The sequence below is a fragment of the Mustela nigripes genome, chromosome 6 (genome assembly GCF_022355385.1).
Source record: "Mustela nigripes isolate SB6536 chromosome 6, MUSNIG.SB6536, whole genome shotgun sequence".
Taxonomy (NCBI): Eukaryota; Metazoa; Chordata; class Mammalia; order Carnivora; family Mustelidae; genus Mustela; species Mustela nigripes.
In genome coordinates this window covers 105,323,139-105,347,982 of record NC_081562.1, presented here as the reverse complement: position 1 = coordinate 105,347,982, position 24,844 = coordinate 105,323,139, and the positions used below count along the sequence as shown (strand labels likewise).

Below are 24,844 nucleotides of genomic sequence, written 5' to 3'. Positions count from 1 at the left end.
TAGTGACCAGGTTACAAGTACTAACCTCTTCTCTTTTCCATCTAAACTCTCTAATGCATAACATTGCTTAAAATTCAACTGAAACACTAGTGAATTCCTAGGCCCTCTCCTCTGATTTCAGACTCATTTATCGAATTGCCCATTTAATATCTCTGTTTAGATGTCTAATAGGTAATTTACATTGTCCCTCACTAAACTCTTGATTTTTCTCTTCCTTAATCTAACCCCTCATGTGCTAAGTGTGATGAGAGATTAAGTCTTCTCCACTCATTAAAGGGCACTATCCTCCCAGTGGCACAGCTAAACATCAGTGTCTCATTCTTCCCAGATCTTCATTTCCCACAACCAATTCAAACAGAAGGCAGGGATTGTTCCATCTTCAATCTATATCTTGAATTATTCTACTTCACTCCATTTCCAGTTCAGCTGAACCCTAGATTACTATGACAGCCATTAGTTTCCTTCTACTTCCTCTGTCCATTCTCAAGAGAGCAACAGGGTAATCTCCATAGAGCATCAACAAATTAAACAGTTTAGTCTTCTCTGATTCCTTCAATGAATTTCCCATTTACTTTTCACTCTCTACAAAATCAACATGATCTAACCATAATGGATAGAAGACTGGCCCTCCTGTTGTGAGCTATTTTAAAATTAGATAAAATGCACAAAGTAACTTTTCAGACATTGGAAAACAAGCGCATAGGTCTATGATCCTTTGAAAGAAGAGAATCAAATATCGATGGCCCAGGCTTGCTATTCAGTATGAGAAACAAGGAGAGGAAGCCCATACAGAAAACAAGTCATACACAACTCAGAAGACAGATGAAAGAAAAGACTCCTAAGACAGTGGAAATTCTGCAGAGCAGAATATCACAGAGAAGGAAGCTAGCCATAAAAGCAGCAATATCTAATCTGACACAGGTCCCCCTGAGTCTCATTGTTCTCTGGCCAAACACTAAGTGTATGTGCACAAGGCAAGACTCCACAATGTCAGACAAAGAACAATTACTAGCGACAGAACAACTACCAGAGAGCTATGAGTTGAGCAACTACCTCAACTCACATGGGGCTGGGGAAAATTCTAGTTACAAATGGCCAAAGTAAGGAGAACATCAGAAGCTTTTCGTAGAGACACCAGAAAGGCCAAGTCTGGGTGCCTGGGTGGCTAAGTGGGCTGGACCGCTGCCTTCAGCTCAGGTCATGATTTCAAGAGTCCTGGGATCAAGTCCCGCATCCCGCTCTCTGCTCAGCAGCGAGCCTGCTTCCCTCTCTTTCTCTCTGCCTGCCTCTGCCTACTTGTGATCTCTGTCAAATAAATAAATAAAATCTTAAAAAAAAAAAAAGAAAGAAAGGCCAAGTCTTAGAAGTAAAGCTAATTTAGCCCTGAAAGAGGAATGGCTATCTATGTCAGCCCTAACAAAATTTAAAAGCAAATCTTCTAAAGATCAAGCCAATCCACAATTAATTTTCACAAGGCAAAACACTTCATTAAGGAAGAGAGTAAAATCCAGAACACACTAATCCAGGACAAAATCTCAAACGCATTAGTTCAGGCAACAACATTCTCTCAGTTACATTAAAACAGCAACCTCATCCACTTCCTCTTGAGCCTCCAGTTTGTCCACATTTTATCTATTCTCCACACTGAAAGCAAGATGATCAACTGGGCACAGAGCAGATATTTAATAATATTATTCAATAAAATGAGTGTAAACCTTTAAAAAGTATAAATAAAAATAAAATGAATCCTGCTAACTGTAAATTATCTTCATCTATTAATAAAATTCTATAACATATACTTTACATTTTTCATTTGGTATTTCTGTAACAACTTGAAAATATTAAAACTGCCTTTCTTTGAAATACCTCACAATTCAGATAGTGAACTAATTTTATCTGACTTCTTTCCTACTACCTCGTTCCAACTAAGGTAGATCTCCAAATGTCTTAAGGTTAAATGATAATAATTTTATTTTAAATGCTAATAAGCACATAAGCAAAACAGAAAACAGAAATCCATTTGAACAAAAAAAATCCTCCTTTGCTAAAGAACTAGGATGCATTTTAAATCACTCAAAGACACAAAGTTTTACCATTAAGACACTTCTAAACCTATCACTTGTAACAAATTTCCATTCAAAGGCCTGCACATTAAAACTCACTATGAACATGTCTTCCAGTCAGTGAGCTGATAAACTCCCCTTTCCCACTGAGTACATCAAGCCTCTGACTCATGCACTGTTAAATAAAGAGAGAAGACTGGAAATAGAAATGAATGTACTGTTCAAATAAATATAGGAACTAGAATTTTTTTTTTTTTTTTGCTAGTCCTATTTCACTCCTTTGGCTTGAAATTTTTCTTTCAAAAACAATTAACGTACAGGATCTTGTTATACTGTCAACTATGGTAGACAACAGAAAAGGTGTTCTTTTTTCTGCCATTAATTTACCAAGGAATAATGAAGAGCTCGAGTTAGAAAACAAGCAAGTTAGGAATTCTCATATTTTTCTCTTTTTAGTAGTTTCTTTTAAAAAGTAAGTTAAGGAGTATTTGTGAATGAAAGGAGTATTTGTGAGAGAAAGGAGTATTTGTGAATGAAAAGTAGTACTTGTGTCTGAAATTTCTTTTTTTTCAAGTTTCAGGTTTCAGACCCCAGCACCCTTGGTTCAAGGGTAGAAGTTCCAGATTGCTTGTGAGATCCCTTCACAGATTCAATCCTCCACACAAGTTCTGGGTTTACTGTACTCAAAACAGAGGAGACAGGAATAAAGAAGATGTGGAGAATAAGCAGAAAGAATCCTCCTGGTTGTCTGTGTCAGAAACCATTAGAACTTAACCCTTTACCACCTCTAATAATGGCATTACTCTGAGAGAATCTGATCTTCTTGTCAAATTTTGAAATGGGCATAAATGACACAAGGAAAAGGGGAGGAATAAGTTGATTAAGGTATGCAACTGTCCATATTTTCCAAAATCACTCACAAAGCAGCAAACTTGACTTTTTTTATTCTTTTTTTAAATTTAATTCTTTTTAATTCTTCTAATTTTTTTATTTTTTAATTCTTTTTTAAATTTTTTAAATTCTTCCTATGTTTTGTCTATTGTTTCTACTTTTTCTCTTATTTTTTTTTCCCTCATATCTTCTCTATTTCTACCTTACAACTGCTAATGGCAAAAACAGGCATTCTTCAGATATACCAGTTAAATTCAGAATTCCTAGCCTAGAACCTGGTCAAATATTAGTACTTTTAAGCTCAAACATTTCTGTAAATCCCAACATGCTAACAAGGTTTGTTGATTGAAATATTACAAATACAAAAACTAGCATGAATATAATAATGTTTTAAAACAAATTTATATTTTATTTACCACAACAGCATCTACATTTCTAAAATTCAGAGCATATATAGGTATGAAATATTTATTTGTCCTAAAGATAATGTTTGGTATGCATATGGAATGAAGAGCCAAAAAATTCCATAGCCAACTTAGCTATGTTCTGCCAAACGACTGAGAACCCAAACTTGGGTCTCACACTTTAGTATATAACTCTATTACCAATAAAGCTTGTTAAAACTCTGTATGCCCAAGTCCCCAAGACAAGTCCTGTGGTTCAACATTTGTTCAATAAATGTCTTCATTTTTCTATCAATCAAAGGAAAAGAATTACAGGAAACAATATAAGATCTAATAATAAATGCCCATAAAAATGTAATTTCAGTACCAAAAAAATGATGCTTAATTTAAATTTTTTTTTCTTCTTTGGCTCTTATTTAGGAGAATTATTTACCTCTTAGCTACAGGATCATTTTTATAAACAAAATGGAAAACTAATCACAAATGCTACTGGATATGAATGCCATTTTAATGTTATAGTACTTCATCAAATTTAAGATGCCGTTCATTGTAGTACATATCACTGTTTTATGTAATGGAAAGAAAGGGAGGAAATGCCTCCAAATAAATTATGACACAAAGCTTTATCATTCAAAATTTGTATTTTATATTGACTGTAAGAGTTCTTTTACTTTTTCCAAGATTAACTATATATCATTTTGAACTATTTTTGTAGCTTTCCCCTTGCCAGTAACTTTGTTTTCAATGTCAATTCTCTACATAATATAACCGATGACATATAGATCAAGAATTAAAGTTAACATGTGAAATACCAACAATGCTCACTAAAGTGGTAACAAAAGGAACAGGTACGACTGTGAATAATGAACAGGCAAACAAATCCAGCAGGACTACTGCCTCGCGGACAGACTGTAAGACGCCATCAAGGGTAAGACTTAACTCAATTCCATATTATTAAAGTATGAAAAACCGTGAGTCTTATAATTGATGAAATATTAATTTTTTTTAAAGATGGACAAAGTCCAATAAATAACAAAACCTATGGATATCTTGGTGTTGCCAACTCACAATTCTTTTGACTTTCTTAATCCACTAGTAATAGAACATGCAATGGCCATTTCAAGTTGCCACTCACCAGATTAGAGCTGTTAAGTTCTTTATTAGACTTCCCTGCCCCATGCATTCTCAACACAACCAGAGTAAATTCTAAAAGGCAAACCAGATCTTTTTTTTTTTTTTAAGATTTTATTTGACAGAGAGATACAGTGAGAGGGAACACAAGCAGGGAGAGTGGGAGGAGAACCAGGCTTCCTGCTGAGCAGAAAGCCCGATGTGGGGCTTGATCCCAAGACCCTGAAATCATGACCTGAGCCAAAGGCAGACGCTTAACAACTAAGCCACCCAGGTGCCAAGCAGACCAGATCTTAACAATCCCTTGATTAAACATTGGAATGAACTCTTCTTGCACTTTGAATATAACAACTGCATTTCCTGCAAGGATCATAAAGCCAAGTACTTTGTCTTCTAGGATAGTTTTGCTCATTGCTATTTCCCTGCTTTGCACAAGGTTAGTGCCCAGTAAATATCTGATGAATGAAAGGAATGTATTTGGCCCTAGCTACCTCTTCAACCTGTCATCTGATGCCAGCCTTCACCTTAAACAATTTTGCCTTCTAGCCATCTTGTTCCCTCAAAATTCCTTCCCATCAGGCCTTTTGAAACTGTTAACCTTTCTTCAGAAAATGATTTTATCCAAATGCTCAGCAAGATTTTCTCCTTATCTTTCTTCAGATCTCCCTTAAGGGGCACCTCCTCAAAGATGCTTATCCTGTTTACAGAAATCCCCTCCCCCAACATAATTAGACACCACCCAATCATGTAGTTTATCTTGTAATTATCAGTTTACTGTCTCCCATCAGATTTCTAAATTCTAGGAGGGCCAAGACCACATATGCTGACATGAAAAATGGATACCCCATGACCATCCCAGGATCTAATACATATCAGAGACTCAACAGAATAAATGAGAAAGGAAAAGTGGTACCAAGGGCCTTTAGCCTCTTATTGTTTTAGAAGCAATCTTTATATATTAACCTAGCCATATATTACAAAGCTTTACCCCAAATTATCATTTTAACTTTTGTTAACTGTATTTTCTAGTTTACACAAATTTAATTCTTTAAGGTTTCCGCTATGGCAATAAAAGATTCTTTCCTATCTCAAGATTATATAAAAATTTTTTTACTTATATTTTCTTCTAGTATTTTTTTTTTTCAAGATTTTATTTATTTATTTGACAGAGAGAGATTACAAGTAGGCAGAGAGAGAGAAGGAAGCAGGCTCCCTGCTGAGCAGAGAGCCCGATGCGGGACTCGATCCCAGGACCCTGGGATCATGACCTGAGCCGAAGGCAGTGGCTTAACCCACTGAGCCACCCAGGCGCCCTCTTCTAGTATTTTTATTTAAAAAAAAAAAAAAAAAAAAGTAGCTCTTTATTTCATCCAGAATTTGATATCATGATGTAATTGTTTTCCAAATGAATGGCCACTATTTCAAAACATCTATCATGTACTGAAAACTACATTATTTCTAAATTCTATTCTGTTTCATTGATTTAGCTATCTATTGCTATGCCAATACCACACATTTTAATAACACAGGGTTTCAAATACATGCATCATGATCTGTTTAAGTAAGTGTTCTTGCACTGTTCTTGCAAATAAACTACATCTGTAGGGCATCTTTCAAAATCATTCCCATTGTGATTACATTGAATTTACAGATTTAGGGTAAAGTAACATCTTTATATTACTATTCCCATCGATACTGTAATGAAAATTTAGCCATTTCCTTTCCATTACCATTACTGATATTATTTATTCCATTTTCTTATCTAATTGCACCCCCTAACACTTCCAAAATAATGTTAAATACTGATGAACAAACACAACCATCTCTGACCACTTTCTAACTTCAATGGGCATTTCTAGTATGTCACAGTAAGCTGGATGATGGCTATTAGTTTCAAATATGTTTATAATATACATTTATTATGTTATTATTTATTTAAATCTTACCATAAAAGTAACATTCAATCCTTATTTTTAGTTCATTTTGTTCCATTTTCAATGAAAATACTTGTAACATTTTATCTAATATCTTTGAGACAGCTATCAAATACCACAAGGTTCTCTTTTCCTTTTACCTAATACAAACTATAACTATGTATGAGTCATTCTGCCATTCCTGGAATAAACCCCTTCTGATCAGAATATCATTTTTATTTATCACTTTTATTTATCATTTTATCATATTGCTGATTCTATCTGCTAATATTTTATTTATAATATGTATAACTGAACTCAGAAGCAAAACTAACTTTGGGGCTTAACTTGTTTTCAAACCTTCATCAGGTGTTAGTACCCAGTGGTCACACCAGGGGGGAAAAAACTCAAAATGGTATCCTATATATAAGTTCCAGGTTTAAATTTTTTCCTGCACTTCAACTTACTCAACTAACATTTCTCAAGTATCCACTGTGTGTTTGTTAGACACTGGCAAAATAAAGATTTTTTAAAAACACATATCTTTGGTGGGGCACGTGCTTGGCTCAGTTCCTTAAGCCTACGACTCTTGATTTCAGCTCAGATCATGATCTCAGGGTTGTGAGACTGAGCCCCAGGTTGGGTTTCCCACTCAGCAAGAAGTCTGCTTGAGGATTCTCTCCCTCTCTCTCTCTCCCTCTGCCCCTCCCCACATGATGTGTGCATGTGTGCACACACGCTCTCTTTCTCTCAAATAAATAAACGAATCTTCAAAGTAAACTTTAAGAAAAAAATGTATCTTTGGGAGCACCTGGCTGGCTCAGTAAGAGGAGCATGGGATTCTTGATCTCAGTGTTGTGGGTTCAGCCACATATTGGGTGTAGAGAGTACTTAAAAATAAAATATTTAGGGGCACCGGGGTAACTTAGTTGGTTACGTGACCAATTCTTGATTTCAACTCAGGTCACAATCTCAAGGTCGTGAGACTGAGCCTTCTGTCAGGCTCTGTGCTCGGCATGGAGCATGCTTAAGATTCTCTCTCTTGCCCTCTGCTCCTCCACCCAGCTTGCAGTCTCTCTCTCAAAAAGAATAAAATAAAATAAAACCCTTTTTTTTTAAATGTATCTTTGGGATGCCTGGGTGGCTCAGTCATTAAGCATCTGCCTTCAGCTCAGGTCATGATCTCAGGGTTCTGGTTGGGATCAAGCCCTACATCGGGCTCTCTGCTCAGCAGAAAGCCTGCTTCTCCCTCTCCTGCTCCCCCTGCCTGAGTTCCCACTCTCGCTGTGCCACTCTCTGTCAAATAAATGAATAAATTCTTTAAAATAAAATAAATAAAAAATAGAAAATGTATCTTTGACGCAAAAAAATTAAGTGAATAATGAAGAAACATACATGTAAATATAAATATACTATGACTGATTAATCTACATATATGTATAAAGCTGCACAAGGAAAACATAAAAGAACTGAAATTTGGTCTAAGTCCTGAAGGTAAATAGGAGAAACAGAGAGAACAAGAACTCTAAACATTTTTTTTTTTTTTTTGATATTTGGTTCCAGGGACACCTGGGTGGTTCAGCTGGTTAGGCACCCAGCTCTTGATTTCACTCATGTAAATCTCAGGGTTATGAGATAAAGCCCCACTCAGGGCTTCATGCTCAGCAGGGAGTCTGCTTCTTTCCCTCTCCCTCTAGCCCCCCTAACTCATGCTTGCTCATTCTAAGTAAATAAGTCTTTTGTTTCTGAAGCAATCATTTCCACTTGCTCTTGAGTAATTTTAATTCCCATGACTGTGTCTCCTATAAAATAATGCTGTGACTAAAGGCAACTGGAATTGTGTGTTGGTATGACTGACAAGGCCTATATTTCTTTACATATTATGTACATAAGTTGGACTTAATATTTGTAGAGCTTGTTATTTGAAAAATCATTCTTAAATTCTTATTTTTTTCTATGAGTTTTTCAAATTTACCATGTTATTAACCGTGTGGCTTTTCACAGTCCTTCACTATTCAATACTTACTAACTTCAAAATTCAAAATTAAATAGGCATAATAAAAAAGAGTGAGATCTTGCAACATAGATGAACCTAGAGGGCATTATGCTAAGTGAAATAAGTGAGAAAAAAACAAATATCACATGACTTTACTTATTCATGGAATCTAGAAAACAAAATAAATGAAAAAACAAGAACCAGAAACAGTCCTATAAATATAGAGAACAAAAGGGGAGATGGGTTGGGAGGGTGGGCAAAATGGGTAAAGGGGAATGGGAGATACAGGCTTCCAGTTATGGAACGAATAATAAGTAACAAGAATAAAAGGTACAGCAGAGGAAAAATAGTCAATGGTATTGTAATAGCATTGTATGGTGACAAATGGCAGCAAATATTGTGGTGAGCAAAGCGCATTATGTATAGACTTGTCACATCACCGTACTGTACACCTGAAAACAACCTAACAACGCATGTCAACTCTACTTCAATTTAAATTTTTTTTAAATAAATAAATATGCAATGGTCGAAATATTCAGAAGAGAAGCCTTAAAAACCTAACATTCGAAATTCATGATGCTGCTGTTGCATGCTGTGTAAGATTACCACAACTTCTCTAACCATGTTCTATGGTCAGGTCATAAAGCAAACTGAAACAAACTCAGGATGTTCCTTGACAAAGCACCTGGTTAACAATTTCCTAAAATATTACAGTCTGATAATCTGAAGAGAATAACGTGTACATAGTTGCCTATTAATCGTTAAGAACATATTAGATGCTGCTGGGAAGATAAGCCGGTGTAATCACTCTGGAAGATAAGAGTACTCAGTTTCAAAAATGTGCACCCACTTTGAGCAAATTCATTTCTAGAAATGAATCCTAAACATAAAAGCCAATGTAGAGAGATATATGGTTAAGGATATTCAGTGAAGCAGTTTTATTATACTGAAAAATTAATATGAAAATAAAATTTTCAGTGGTAAAAAGTATTCAAATAAATGCAATGGAACTTTATAAATTCATCAGAAATTACAGTACTCTACAGGTACCTAACAAAAGAAAAGTGGTCAAAACAAATTATTAAGAAAAGCTGGCAACACTGCATTATGCATACCTGCACTAATACAGCAGCCACTAGCTTCATGCAGACACTTTACATTTGATTAACTAAATTTAATTCTGGATTAATTATATTTAAATAGAATTTAAAATTCAGGTCCTCAGTCAACACATTTCAAGTGCTCAATAGGCACATGTAACTAGTGGCTACTATAACAGAGCAGATACAGAACGTTTCCATTATCACAGAAAGCTGTATTAGACAATACTAATAGATAGTATTCTATCTTTTTCTTAAGAGTTACTTATTTATTTACTTGAGAGAGAAAGAGCACAGAGGGGAAGGGGTAGCGGGAGCGACTCCCAAGCAGACTCCCCAGTGAGCACAGAGCCCAGGGACACAGGCTAAATCCCTCGATCACACAACCCAGAGATCATGACCTGAACCAAAATCAAGAGTCAGATGTTCCAGCAACTGAGCCACCAGGCACCCCTGGTATTCTATCTTTTTCAGAGAAAGAAATGTAGAAGATTCTATACATAATAAAAATGACTACAGGGGCACCTGTGTCACTCAGTTGGTTGGACAACTGCCTTCAGCTCAGGTCATGATTCTGGAGTCCCGGGATCGAGTCCCACATCAGGCTCCCTGCTTAGCAGAGAGACTGCTTCTCCCGCTGACCTCTCTCCTCTCATGCTCTCTCTCCCGCTCTCTCTCTCAAATAAATAAATAAAATCTTTAAAAAAAAAAAATGACTAGAAACATATACATAGCAGTTTATCGCTAGGTAATGACACCTGGGGTTTTAAATTTTTGCTAAACTATTTCCTAACCTTACTACAATAATCTAAAGTGAATTTATTGTGTAATAAAATCATGAATTTCCCCTTTATCAAAAATAAAATATGCTCACTGTAAATAAATATTTCAGAATTTTTACAAAAGGAGAAGTTACAGAACTTCAAATTTAGAAGTATCCTTTTGAAGTTGTTATTTTGCCGTTTGGGGAATAGTCCATTTTAAAAATTTCTTTCCTCATACTTCATTCAGACCGGCACTAACACAGTTCTGAGATTTTTTTTTTCCCCAACCAAATGGCTAAATTCTCTGACCACATGTAGGGAATTATATGTCAATTTTTTAAAATTCATTTATTCTTTCTCAAAATGACTCACTACTTAGAAAAGTGAAAAATTATAATCACAGTGGTCAGCTGAAGTCTGAGTTTTCTCTATAAAAAAATACTGCAGCATGCCTCTATATCATTCTTTCTCACTGTGCTTCCATGGCAGCAAATGATTTTTATTACATATCTTTTACAGCAAAGCAGGTTTCCATGGAAACCACAGGGCAAACATCCATTACTACTGCCAAGGACTATTTATATAAGCACACCTAAACTGAGGTAACCACTTACTTTCTCTTAGTAATATTCTAAAATTAAATAATAGGTACTCTGATTCTGGTTTTGTTGGGTGTGTCTCTATGAACAAATTAAGAGATATGTAACAAAGAAAATTCTGTGCCCCTCTAGCAACAAAATGAGTCTACAGAAATCAAACAGAGGCAGAAAAAGACACAGAAAGTCATCAAGCCAGCGTACATACCAATCAATGCCATCTCATGCAAGAGAGCAAATCAGAATAGAAATCAGTGAAGCACCTAAATAACAAAGAAGAAATTCTCTCCCACTAACTCAATAGAACATGTAAATTTATCAAAGCCAAGATGCTGACTAATCAGGGGGAAAAAGGACCATCAGTAAGTCTTAAGATGGAAAAGGTGGTCACTCACCTCTCTTAACATACTGTTCTCTTTTTCCTTCTGCTCCAAAAGGCTTTCTAGGTGGTGGACATGCATCTCTGCCTCTGCCAGTCGTCTTGTTCTCTCATGGTCTTCTTCAGTAGCCTTAGCAGAAAGTCCTTTGCTCTGCAACATCTCCAGAAGTTTCTTGATGGATTCATCCCGAGCATTTAGGGTTTGCTTCTGAGTCTCAATACGCAGCTCCATTTCCTCCAAAGTCTTTCGAAGAAGGAACAGCTCTTTGGCCTGCCGCTCATGCTCCGCATGTAACCTCTGGAAGTTCTCCTCAGTCAGCTCTGCCACACAGGGTTCACCAGTCCTACCGCTACTGTCTTGCTGAAACAGCTGGTTGAGGTCCCTCTGGATCCGCAATTCATCCTGAAGAGCCTGGATTGTCATTTGCATGTGCTAGAAGCAAGACAAAAAAGAAAACTCCAAATCAGCTTTCCTCCTCAAGAAAAAAAAAAGCAGACTGGGGAAGTCAGGAAGTAGCTACCATGGCTCTCAGAACCCCAAATTCAATAAATTCTGTTTTTTTACATTGTCTCAAAAAAAAAAAAAAATGATTGTGATAATCTATAAAGTCTCAGTAATTTAACATGTGTTTATTCCCAACAGGAAAGAGGACAGCTCCTCACTTTGCATGAGCCATAACAAAATAAAGAGATTGTTCAAAATCAGTAGGAGGTATTACAGAGAACCAAAGGGGAGGGGAGAGAAAGGGGAAATCTACAGGAATACAAACACATCATACAAAAGTTTCATCAAAAAGAGTGCCTGACTGGCTCAGTCAGATGAGCATGCAATGCTTGATTTTGGCTCAGTCTGCTTGAGATTCCCTCCCTCTGTCTCTCCCGCAATGCTCAGGCACTCTCTCTCTCTCAAATAAATTAATTAATTAAAAATGAAAAGTTTCAGGACCGCTGGGTGGCTCAGTGGTTAAGTACCTGCCTTTGGCTCAGGTCATCATCCAGGGTCCTAGGATTGAGCCCCATGTTGGGATTCATGCTCAGCAAAAAGCCTGCTTCTCCCTTTCCCTCTCTCTCTCCCCTTGCTTGTGTTCCCTCTCTCACTGTCTCTCTGTCAAATAAATAAATAAAATCTTTTCAATTAATTAATTTTTAAAAATTAAAAAAATTGAAAACTTTTTTAAAGTTTCACCAAAAAATACAAAGGATATCAAAACACAAAATGACTATTAATAAGTTAAATTCACATATTAAATAATAATAAACAATAATTAAATAATAAAATAATAATTGTGTGTATTTATATAAATTAATTATATTAATTAAAAATAAATAATAAAATAAAGTAAAAATTAAATTAGATCTTAAATAAGTTTTAAATAATAGTAAACAATAACTAACATTTTTAGAATCATATTTTTAGAAATGAAGAAACAGTAATAACAAAATCACTCCTTGTATTGAAGGTATTTAAGGAATGGCAGTATGCCACAGTGGAAAGAACACTAACCCACAATAAGAGACATGAGTTTTAGCGCCAGCTCTCACACTAACTGCTATGCAATTGTGGACACAATGCCACTTTCAGCCTTTCAGACCCTTCATATTTAAAAATAAATAAGGATTTAAATACCTGCACCCTCTTTTCACAGAGTTAACAGTACCGTGGTAATCTTTGTAAGTTTATATTTTAAAACACAGGCTGTTAAAAGATTTTGGCAGACTGCAAAATACCAATGTAGTAAGTATCTCGAAGAAATGATCTGGCAAGGGTACAAAGGTATACACAGGAAGATATTCATTCTTGTTTATAAAGTGACAAAATTAGAAACAACCTAAATAGATTTAATTAACAGGTGATGAGCTAAAGTAAATGAGAAATGTCCACACAATACCGATATTTACTGATTAAAAACTATGATCACAATATATTGTTTAAAAGTGTAAAAAAGCTGACTACACAATACCAAGTATAGGATGATCTCAATTCTAATTTTCAAAAGAGCATATCAAACATGGAGAGAAAAGTCTAAAAGGATATATAAGCAATTGCCAATGACTATCACAGGTATGGACAGCTTCTACATTTTTTTCATACTTTTCTATACTATCTAACCATGTGATCCTTTTGTAATTAAAAAAACAAAAACAAAAACAAAACAAAACAAAAACCCTTTTAACCTAAAACCAAGAGAAACAGACTTCAGAGATGTCTTCTTGGGTACAGAATACCATCTATGTTCAATTTACTACCACTTTGTTAAAAGGGAGAGAGTAATATTTACTATAAATAAAATATTCATAAAAAATAAAAATATTTCTGGAAAGTCACACGAGAAATAATTTTTTTTTAGAGGGTGCCTGGGTGATTCAGTTGGTTGGGCATCCAATTCTAGATTCCACCTGAGGTCATGATCTCAGGGTCATGAGATCAAGCCCTGTACCCTGCTCTCTGCTGACCATGGAGCCTGCTTGAGTTTCTCTCCCCACTCTGCCTTTCCCTCTCATTCTCTCTCTAATTTAAAAAAAAAAAGAAAGAAAGAAAGAAAGTAAAACTAGAATAGTTGAGGGACACCTTGTAAGAATCCTTTACTAGAAATGTATTGTATTCCTCTTAAAAATTTTTTTACCTGAAGTATAATATAATTGACATTGGATTTTTTTTAGTAACAGTCTTACTGAAATACAATTCACATACCATAAAGTTCACCAGTTTTAAGTACATAATTCAGTCATTTTTGGCATATAAAAAGTTGTACCTGGAACACTATCCGTTCTAGAACACTTCCATCACCCCTTGGAGAAATCCCATCCCAATTATGCATTCGCATCCCATCTCCTCTCCTCCCAACCATCCTCTTGAATTTGAACAGATGTTCTACTCACTCAAAAATTAAATTTTAAAGAAGTTTATATTTTATACTTAAAAAAGAATGAAATTCTGATGCATGGTACAACATGGATGAAATCTAAATAAATCAGTCACAAAAGACAAATATATGATTCCACTTACATGAAGTATCTAGAGTAGTCAAATTTATAAATGCAGGAAGTAGAAGAATGGCTGCCAGGGCCTGGGGGTTGGGGAGGGATGGGGAGTCACTGCTGAATAGGTACACAGATTCAATTTTACAGGATGAAAAGAGTTCTGGAGGTGGATGGTAATAATGTTTGCATAACATAATGTACTTTATGCCACTGAACTTGCAAAATAGTTAAGATGGTAAATGTTTCGGGGCATCTGGTGGCTCAGTTGGTAAGCATCTCCCTTCAGCTCGGGTCACAATCCCAAGAGTCCTGGGATCGAGCCCTGCACCAGGCTCCCTGCTCAGTGGGGAGCCTGCTTCTCCCTCTCCCTCTGCCTGCCGCTCCCCTTGTTTGTACTTTCTCTGTCAAATAAATAAAAACTTAAAAAAAAAAAAAAAGATGGTAAATATAAGGTGTATTTTATAACAATAAAGAAAATGAGGAAAGATGATGTCTGCCATAAAATTCCAATGTATGGATATGGAAATAATTTATTTATGACTACTGATAAACATTTGGGTTGGTTCTCAGTTTACACTATTACAACTGGCACCTTCATATGTTTGTCTTTGTACATGTATCCAATTTTTTCCTAGGGATAAATTCTCAAAGGTAGAATTGCTTAACTGGGAGGATATGCAATTATAATTTTGATATATATTAAAATTATCTCTAAAAGGGTCTGTACACATTTAAACTTAACACCAAACCATGTATGGAGTGGCCATTTCCCACACATTTTAAAACTCTGGGCATTTTCTTTCTTTTACTGGCATTTCTTCAATTACAAGCATGGCTGAATATCTAGCCACATATCTACTGGCACCTTGCAGTCCTTCCTTTGTGACTCATCTATTCTTGTTCTTTGCCCATTTTGTGATTTTCCTAAGTGGATTAAATAACCTTCGCCTGCTGTGTATGTTACAAATATTTTTTCCAAGGTTGTCATTTTTCTTTTAACAATGTTTATGATGAGTATTATAGAGAATTTATTCATTTATTTAGTGCAAACATACAAACTGTTTCTTTCATAGTTTCTGGTTTTGCTATTATGCTTGGCGAGTAGTGAATTTTCAATTCTGACAATCTTCAAACTTCTGAAAAGCACTGCTTTTTTCTTACCAAGAACAGAATTATCAGATATTTTAATTCAGGAACAGGATTTCTTTAAATGCATTTAACTGTCAGCATCACCCTGTAAAGATTCTTAACAACTGTAGAGTTCCAAAATCCTTAGTAAAAAGATATGTCAAAATGCTAATTCTCTGAAGTCTAGGATCAATTCTAGTTTCCTTCTTTACCCCTGGAAATAAAAAAAACCCAGAAAAAGTCTGAGTGAATTTATCCCAAAGAGAAATATCAAAAGTAAAATTCAACAATGAAACTGATTTCTAGGTACAACTGTTCCTCGTTTTTTTGGACATTCATCACTATTCAAGTCAGGAGAAACAGACGTTGACCAGAATAGCTTTTGGTCTCACATATACTTTACCACTTGTGTTTATATCTAGTATAGCAATTATCATTTTGGTGAAGAAAAAATTACAGCTACTAACTAAGGTCTACTTCTTCAGTTCTGCTTGTACACATTTTACTATGAAATATTTCCTAGGAAATACAAAATGATGGTCTAACTGGCAGTCTAGAAAGCTACAGAGCAATCTTCTCCATTGAAATAGGAATCACCATTCCTACTTAAGGCCACATTCAAGCTAGCTTTACTTAAAAAAAATTCTTGCCAGTTCCCTTGGGAGAAGCAGCAGCAGGCTAGAAGCCAGGCTACTCCTTCTCCAGCATATTCATACAGATGATAAAATGAGCAAACCTGCACATCTCACAGACATTTACAAGTGTCTTACACAGTGATCAACCAAAAACAGAGAGCAGCATCAGGAGAGCTTCTATTTGGGAACTCTGCTCATGACACTCCCCAAAACGAACTCACACTTCTCACATTCCAAATGTTATACCAACACTCACTAGTCTACCACTTTCCACTCTGACATTCAGTTGATCTAGAAAGACTGGAAAAGTAACGGCTTAAAATTTACTCCAAGGACTGTGCTATTATTACACCAAACTGTATCTCAATGAAATGGCAGCACACTGTGAACAACCGTAATCTCTGACAGGGACTATGACTTAATTAGAAAATTAACACATCTATCTGCGAAAACAATGAAAGATCACCCTTCATACAATATCTTTCGGGTACATATCAGAAACTCCTGTGAGGCAGAACTTCCCAAATATAATCATTAGTTTTCTTGGAACAACAGAACACTTTGATCCAGTTTATCCTGATTTCTAAAATGACAGAACTTTGTAGTCTAGAGCTACTTTTAATTAGGAAAAAAAAAAAATACAGTATTGCTCCCCACCTTTTCCACGGGAATATGTTCCAAGATCCCCACTGGATGCCTAAAACTATGGATAGTACCAAATCCTCTATATCCTAAGCTTTTTCTAATACATACATATCTATGATAAAAATTTAATTTATAAATTAAACATAGTAAGAGATTAACAAAAATACCTAAAATAGAACAATTATAACAATATGCTGTAATAACAGTTATGTGAATGTGGTCTCTCTGTCAAAATATCTTGTTGTACTGTACTCAACCTTCTGATGATAATGTGAGATGATAAAATGCCTACGTGACAGACTGAAGTAAGGTGAATGACGCAGGCACTGTGAGGTAGTGTTAGGCTATAAGTGACCTTCTAACAGTAAATCAGAAGGAAAATGAGGTCTGCTTCTGGACCATAAGTGACCACCAGTAACTGAAACCACAGAGAGCAAAACCATGCAAAGGGCAGACTACTCTACTATAGATACAAGAAAATGGTCAACGTTAAAAACAATACATCACGGAGAACTCAATGCACCATTTGTCAAGATGATCCATTAGAAAAAGTACCAGTATTGCACCATATTATGTTAAATTAAAAACAGTTTTTTCTGAAACATATAAATGTATACATTAAGGAACCTTATTCATGTAAGATGCAAAAGAGCTTATAATAATTCTTATTGAAGTCGTCTGAGTCAAGCTTACAGCTTCCTCAGGCTATGTGATGGTCTGATCTGTACTGCCATTTTACTATATCCCTAAACAACAGCACCTACCAGACTAATCTGAAATGTATTTCTTTGTTTCTGCCTTCATTAAAAATTTTCTAGGACTTGGGGCAGTCATCTCTTTACTCTGGGGCATAGCATAGTGCTTGGTATAGTTAGTGCTCAATAAATTTTTGATGAAAGAATGACCAAAACAAATTTTGAAAAATTATTTTGAAAGTAAACAGCTAGTAGATAGTACATCAAATTTTCCTAGAAAGCTGTATCTTTCCCCTATAATACAATAAATTATTCATCTTCTCTAACAATTAGTTCTTTACCAACTACAATAAAAAAATTCTATCTTAAATACTAACTATCCAAAATACAAACAAAATCCTATCAAAAAATGTTAACTACATACTCCGGATTTATTTGTGGTTTTTTTTTTTTAAAGTAACCTCTATACCCAATGTGACATTTGAACCCACCACCCCAAGATCAAAAGTCACATGCTCCACTGATTCAGCCAGCCAGCCATCCCTGAATTTATTCATGTTCAATCTAAAACAAACAGAAGCCTTTTCAGATAATCAACAGTCAACAAGAACTTTATACTTTTAGTACTGTACAAAGCACATAGAGTTCTTGTCCAAAAATAAAGCTTAGAAAATGATAAAACATAATAGTTACAGAGATACACTCACTCACCAGCACTATATCTTATCACAAATTGTAAATTAAGAACAATATTCAAGAGGCACGTAGGTGGCTCAGTTGGTTAAGCGCAGCTGCCTCTGGCTTGAGTCCTGATCCTGGGGTCCTGGGATCGAGCCCCATGTCAGGATCTCTGCTCAGTGGAGCATACTTGTCCCTCTCCCTCTGCCTACTGCTCCCCCTGCCTGTGCGTACTCTCTGTGCGTCAAATAAATAAATAAAATCTTTAAAAAAAAAAAAAAGGAAAGAAAGAAAACAATATTCAAGAGAGAAATGGGACACATACATGTAAAGCACTTCTTCTACATGCAATATAGTAAGATGAAGTTTGGAACCTATTAGAGATCACTTGAGCTAGACTCATGAATCCTTAATATGAAAAGAAAGTATTCTAATTTCTGTCATTTTAGAAGGAACTTGGTGAGTAATTTAATCAGTCTGAGTCTCAGCAACTGAAACAGTGGAAGTGCCTCTAAGGTAATTCATTTCTTCTTCTTCTTTTTTTTTTTAATATTTTATTTATTTATTTCTATTAGAGAGAGAGAGAAAGAGAGAGCACAAGTAGGGGTTGAGAAAGAGGGAGAGAGAGAGAAGCAGGCTCCCCTCTGAGCTGGGAGCCTGACATGGGGCTCGACTCCAGGACCTGGAGATCATGACCCGAACTGAAGGCAGATGCTCAACCATCTGAGCCACACAGGTGCCCCTCATTTCTTCTAATCATCAGTTTACTATTAACACAGTTGATGACAAGGATTTATTTCCTGTGCAGCAAATATTAAACCAAAATCAAGTTCTCAGACTAATCTAAACATCAGCAAGAGACACACTCCAATGCAAGAAACAACCCCACAGAATTCAAATGGATAAATTAAAATTATCAGGTGCCTGGATGCCTTAGTTGTTAAGCAACTGCCTTCAGCTCAGGTCATGATCCCAAGGTCCTGGGATCGAGGCCTACATCAGGATTCCTGCTCGACGGGAAGCCTGTCTCTCCCTCTCTCACTCCCCCTTGCTTGCGTTCTCTCTCTCTCTGTGAAATAAACAAAATCTTTAAAAAAAAAAAAAAAAAAGAAGAAGAAGAAGAAGAAGAAAAGAAAAAGAAAAAGAAAAATTATTTAACATTCTCACCCTCTAATTTGAGTTGATTCTCCTCTAAAAAAGAAAGAGTCAAGAAAATGAACAAGCAATTATACAGAATTCTAGCAGCTACTCTCTGCTCTTGAATCCAGTTAATATAAGAATATCTATCTCTATGGTAGTACAACCCAGAATGGAAGTTAAAGAATAAATGAAAATGCTATCAAAATAGGGAAACCCTAAGGTCAAAATACAGTTGACCCTCAAGAATGAACAACATGGGTTTGAACAGCATGGGTCCACTTACACATAGATTTTTTTTTTTCAATAAACAGTATAGTACTATAAATGTAACCACATTTTCTCTCTTTTTTTTAAGATTTTTTTAAAAGTTAACATATAATGTATTATTTGTTTCGGGGCATTTTTTTTTTAAGATTTTATTTATTTACTTGACAGAGAGTAAGAGCACAAGCAAGGGGAGCAGCAGAGGGAGAGGGAAAAGCAGGCTCCACTGAGCGGGGGGCCTGATGTGGACTCAATCCCAAGAATGAACAGAAGGCAGGCACTTAACCAAATGAGCCACCCAGGCACCCCTTCCTCATGATCTTCTTTAAAAAAAAAACTTATTTATTTGACAGAGAGAGAGAAAGAGAGAGAGAGAACACAAGCAGGGGGAGTGGGAGAGGGAGAAAGCAGGCTTGCCGTCGAGCAGGAAGCCTGAAGTGGGCCTCCATCCCAGGAGGGATGATCTGAGCAGAAGACAGATGCTTAACAACTGAGCCACCCAGGCTCCCCCTCATGATTTTCTTAATAACATTTTCTTTTCTCTAGCTTGCTTTATTATAAGAATACAGTATATAATACATATACAAAATATGTGTTGTTTATATAATCAGTAAGGCTTCTAGTCAAGAGTATGCTATTAATACTTAATCTAGGGGAAGTCAAAAGTTATATGCAGATTTTCAACAGTATAGGGAACAGTGCCCCTAACCCCCACACTCCTCAAAGGTCAACTGTACATTTTATATTTTATGGCCTCATAATCAACAATTCAAGTAACAATAAACCACTTTTACTACAAGTCCTAGAAATTCCAAATTAGTTTTAGTTACACCCAAATTGCCATACTATCATCTACCCCTTCACCTCTATTTATGCAGTCTCTGCCCTTTCCCTCTATCACTCTCAGTAAAATCTTACTTGTCCTTTCACTTTTAGCTCAGGCATTATGTCCTCTAGAAAGCCTGTTCAGACTCCCCCAACTGAAAGAAAGACAGAAAAAGGGAAGAAGGAATTGGTAAAAGAAGTATAGAAAGGACAGAACCCCAAAACAGAAATTAAAATAGTAAAACTATCGTGCTAAGCAATAACAGGATTGAAGAGATTCATCTCATTGTAAATAACATCCAAGTAACTTAAAACAAACAAACCCAACACTTCAAAAGTAAAATCCACCAGCAAAGGGATCCTACCACAACCATTTCCATAAATGTTTAACCTGAAAACATTCAGCAGTTAACAACTGCAGTGGCAGAACTACAAACTACAAGAAAGATACTGTTCATTCCAGCTGCATTTCAAGTATCAAATTCACTTCTTTCTTCATTTTCTATAACCCAAAAGTTGCAAACACCTGCAACAAAGGTAAATGAGGTTAACAAAATCCCCAAACTTAGTCAATGAAATACTGGTATGTGAATCAAAAAGAAAGAAAAATAAAGAACAAAGAGTTAGGTGATATGCATCAGCTATGAGAGTGATAACAGCTAATCTTGCCAATGCTGCTTTGGGGAATAGATTTTGCTGAATGAATACACACAGGAAGCAAGAAGCTTAGCAATCTGAAGGGAGTCCCTGCTGACATTCAGCTGCAGCACACAACATAAAGCTGCCAGGGGCTGATGTCTGAGTGCCACAGAGCTATGTCAACACTGAAGTCACTGTGTGCCCACAGCTTATCAGAAACTATAGAATTTCTTTCTCCCTCCCCCACCACGTTCTCCAGAGAAAGAAGCAAGGAAGACTGATACTAAGAGTACAAGGAGATCATGACCTTAGAGCCTTAAAGAAAAGCATTCATGTACAGTGCTACTATTTAAAATACTTTGACAGGGGCGCCTGGGTGGCTCAGTGGGTTGAAGCCTCTGCCTTCAGCTCGGATCATGATCTCAGGGTCCTGGGATCAAGTCCCGCATCGGGCTCTCTGCTCAATTGGCAGTGGGCTTCCCTCTCTCTCTCTCTGCCTGCTGTTCTGCCTACTTGTGATCTCTGTCAAATAAATAAATAAAACCTTAAAAAAAAAAAAAGGAAAAAAAGAAATACTAAGAACAAGTGTAGTCAGAAATGAAAGGTATAAGAATCAGAAAAGAAGAAACAGTCATTACAAAGGATTATATGATAAAAACTCGGAAAAAAATTACAGACAAGACATCTGTATCAAGAGTTCAGCAACCTGGTAAATGTAAGATCAACATGTAAAAACCACATTTCTCTACAAAGAAACAAATCTTTCAAAAGTATAATTAAAAAGAGAGAGAGAGAGAGAGAAGCTTGATAAGAACAAAAAGGTACCTGGGGATAAATATGAACAACAACAACAGAAATACAAATCTTTTATAGATAAAATCAAAAATCATTCTAAAAAGTAACTGAGATAAATATTTATTGTACACAATCCTTTAATATTCTCCATGGCAATCACCAAATAAGGTGTGACTAAGACTCTTGCACATGCTTCTATAAAAATAGAATAAAATAGCATAGGTAAAAGAAATCTTTAATAATTAATGAAATTTCTTGAAAAATTAATGAAGAAACAAAAAAAATGAATTTGGGTAGTAAACAACAGTATAAAGATTGCCTCATGTTTTAGCATTGCTGTTAAGAGCAAATAAAAGCACCAGAATCTTCGTGGGGTATAAAAAGGAAAACTAATTTGCTGACTCTCACCAATTCTATCATATAAACCCCAATAAATACATTTGTTACCATTATTTTCAAATATTTAATTCCTGCACCCATATTTACCACATCATATTTGGAATTCAAATACTTAGACATAAGTCCACAAAATCTTTCACCACTTCACCTGACTGAATACTTTTAAGTAAAATATATTTAGACATCTATGTTAGAAAGCACACTTGATAAAATTAAAAACTGACACACTGAACTTAACCAAAATTAAAACTTTATCAAAACTTTTATCAAACTGACCATTAAAAAATGGTAAGTCACATACTGGGAGAAATAGTGACTGTCCAAGGACTTGCATCCTGAATACATAAACAATTCCTCTAACACAAATAAAAACAAACACACTAATGCTTTAAAAATGAGTGAAAGACTTATATACGTTGTAAAGAAAGATACACAACTAGCCAATGTGCAAGTGAAAAAATGACCAATGTCATTAGTAATTACAGAAATGAAAATTAAAACCAGAATGAGATGCCACCACATACCCACTAGAAGAGTAACATGTTAACATTGGTAACCACCAATGTTAGGAAACATGTGAAGCAACCAGAATGTGAAATTATACCAATACTCTGGAAATTAGTCTGCCAGGTGTTTTTTTTTTCTTTTTCTTTTTCTTTTTTAAGATTTTACCTACTTGTGATCTCTGTCAAATAAATAAATAATAATTTTTTAAAAAAAGATTTATTTGAGAGGGACAGCATGCAAGCAAGCATGAGTGGGGGGGTGGTAGAGGGAGAGGGAGAAGCAGACTCCCCAACTGAGCAGGGAGCCCAACGAGGGGCTCGATCCCAGGACCCTGGGATCATGAACTGAGCCAAAGGCAGATTCTTAACCAAGTGAGCCATCCAAGTACCCCAGCCAGTTTCTCATAAAGTCTCCTAGGTATCTCCCTAAGAGAAGTGAAAACGTGTCCACAAGCACATATGTATAAAAAGAACATTTACGGGGTCCCTGGGTGGCAGGGTCAGATAAGCATCCAACTCTTGGTTTCAGCTTAGGTCACGACCTCAGGGTCATGAGATGGAGCACTGCATCCAGGTCCGAGCTCAGGGAGGAGTCTGCTCAAGTTTCTCTCTCCTTCCCCCCATACCGTCCCTCCTTCTCAACAACAACAAACAAAAAATCAAGACTTAAAGGTATACCTTTGAAAAGGAAAAACTAAATATTCAAGATATTTTAACTAGTAACAACTTCACTTAAAAGAAACAACAGTAATTTAGTCAATTTAAGAACTCTTCCAGTTCTAACATGCTCTGTAGGATGTTCTATCACCTGACTCAGCGGCAACATTACATTTTTTTTTTTTAAAGATTTTTTTCTTTATTTATCTGACAGAGATCACAAGTAGGCAGAGAGGCAGGCAGAGAGAGAGGAGGAAGCAGGCTCTCTGCAGAGCAGAGAGCCCGATGTGGGGCTCGATCCCAGGACCCTGGGATCATGACCTGAGCCGAAGGCAGAGGCTCAACCCACTGAGCCACCCAGGTGCCCCCAACGTTACATTCTTAAACTGGTAAAAGAGAAAAAGGCAGAAGCTTAGGGTTTTAAAGACTGATTCAGGAGTTCCTGGGTGGCTCGGTCAGTTGAGTTACCAACTCCTAGTTTTGGCTCAGGTCAAGATCTCGGGGCCATGAGATAAAGCTCCTCATTGGGCTCTGAGCTCAACAAGGAATCTGTGAGATTCTCTCTCTCCTTGGCCCTCTGCCACTCTCCCCAGCTCACAAGTGTGCACACTCTCGCTAAAACTGGTGAATAAATCTTAAAAAAAAAAAAAAACCCTCATTCAAATATGCAACAAAAGAAATAACCATCAACAATGTGCCTTAGTTTTCTTCAGATCTCTCTCTCTCTCTCACTCATACACACACACACACACACACATACACATACACACTGTTATGGGTTTATAAATCATATAAATGATGTCATTTGTACATGCTTCTCTTTACAACTTGTTTTGTTACTCTAGCTAATGTGCCTGAGAATGGAAAGTGCTGTATCCACTATGAAAAAGAGTAGGAAGCTCCTCAAAAAATTAAAAATAGAACTATGGGGGGCTCCTAGGAGGCTCAGTCAGTTAAGGAGCCGCCTCTTGATTTTGGCTTGGGTCATGATTTCAAGGTGGTGGATCAAGCCACTGAGTTGGGATTCTCTCTCTCCCCTTCCCTCTGATTTTCCACCCTGCCCCTGACCTATGTGCTCTAAAAAAAATTAAATTTAATTTAAAAATAGAACTACTATATGATCCAACAAGTCTTCAACTGCTGAGGGTGTTTACCATCTCTTTATCCAATTAATGTGAATACACCCAAGTTACACCACAGATATATTAGTATGCTGCTGCCAAACACAAAATACTACACACACACACACACACACACACAGGATTACCTTTCAAAATCTGAAACAATCTAAATTCCAAAATACATCTGCCGTAAGTATTTTGGAAGAAGGGATTTTGTACCTATATTCCATTTTATGAGTTCCTCACAATTGAGTATGATGTTCACTGTGTGTTTTTCCTAAATGACCTTTATCATGTTGAGGTATGGTCCTTCTAAACCTACTTTGTTGAGGGTTTTTATCAGGAATGGATGTGGTACTTTCTCAAATGCTTTTTCTGCATCTATTGAAATGATCATATGGTTTTTATCCTCTTATTTGTGTGATACACATTGACTAGGATTTCCAAGTACTTAACCACCCTCTGAATCCCAGGAATAAATCCCACTTGATCATGGTG

General features: G+C 36.2%; 1 protein-coding gene across 13 annotated transcripts in view; it reads right to left on the bottom strand.

Annotated features, from left to right (window-relative positions):
• Positions 1-24,844, bottom strand: part of ERC1 (ELKS/RAB6-interacting/CAST family member 1) — a 552,388-nt gene that overhangs the window by 443,274 nt on the left and 84,270 nt on the right. For all 13 annotated transcript variants that reach the window (XM_059403881.1, XM_059403878.1, XM_059403884.1 and 10 more), the window contains one exon: positions 11,254-11,670. In XM_059403881.1, coding sequence (XP_059259864.1) covers positions 11,254-11,670 — 417 coding nt within the window. The remainder of the gene's footprint in view (positions 1-11,253; positions 11,671-24,844) is intronic.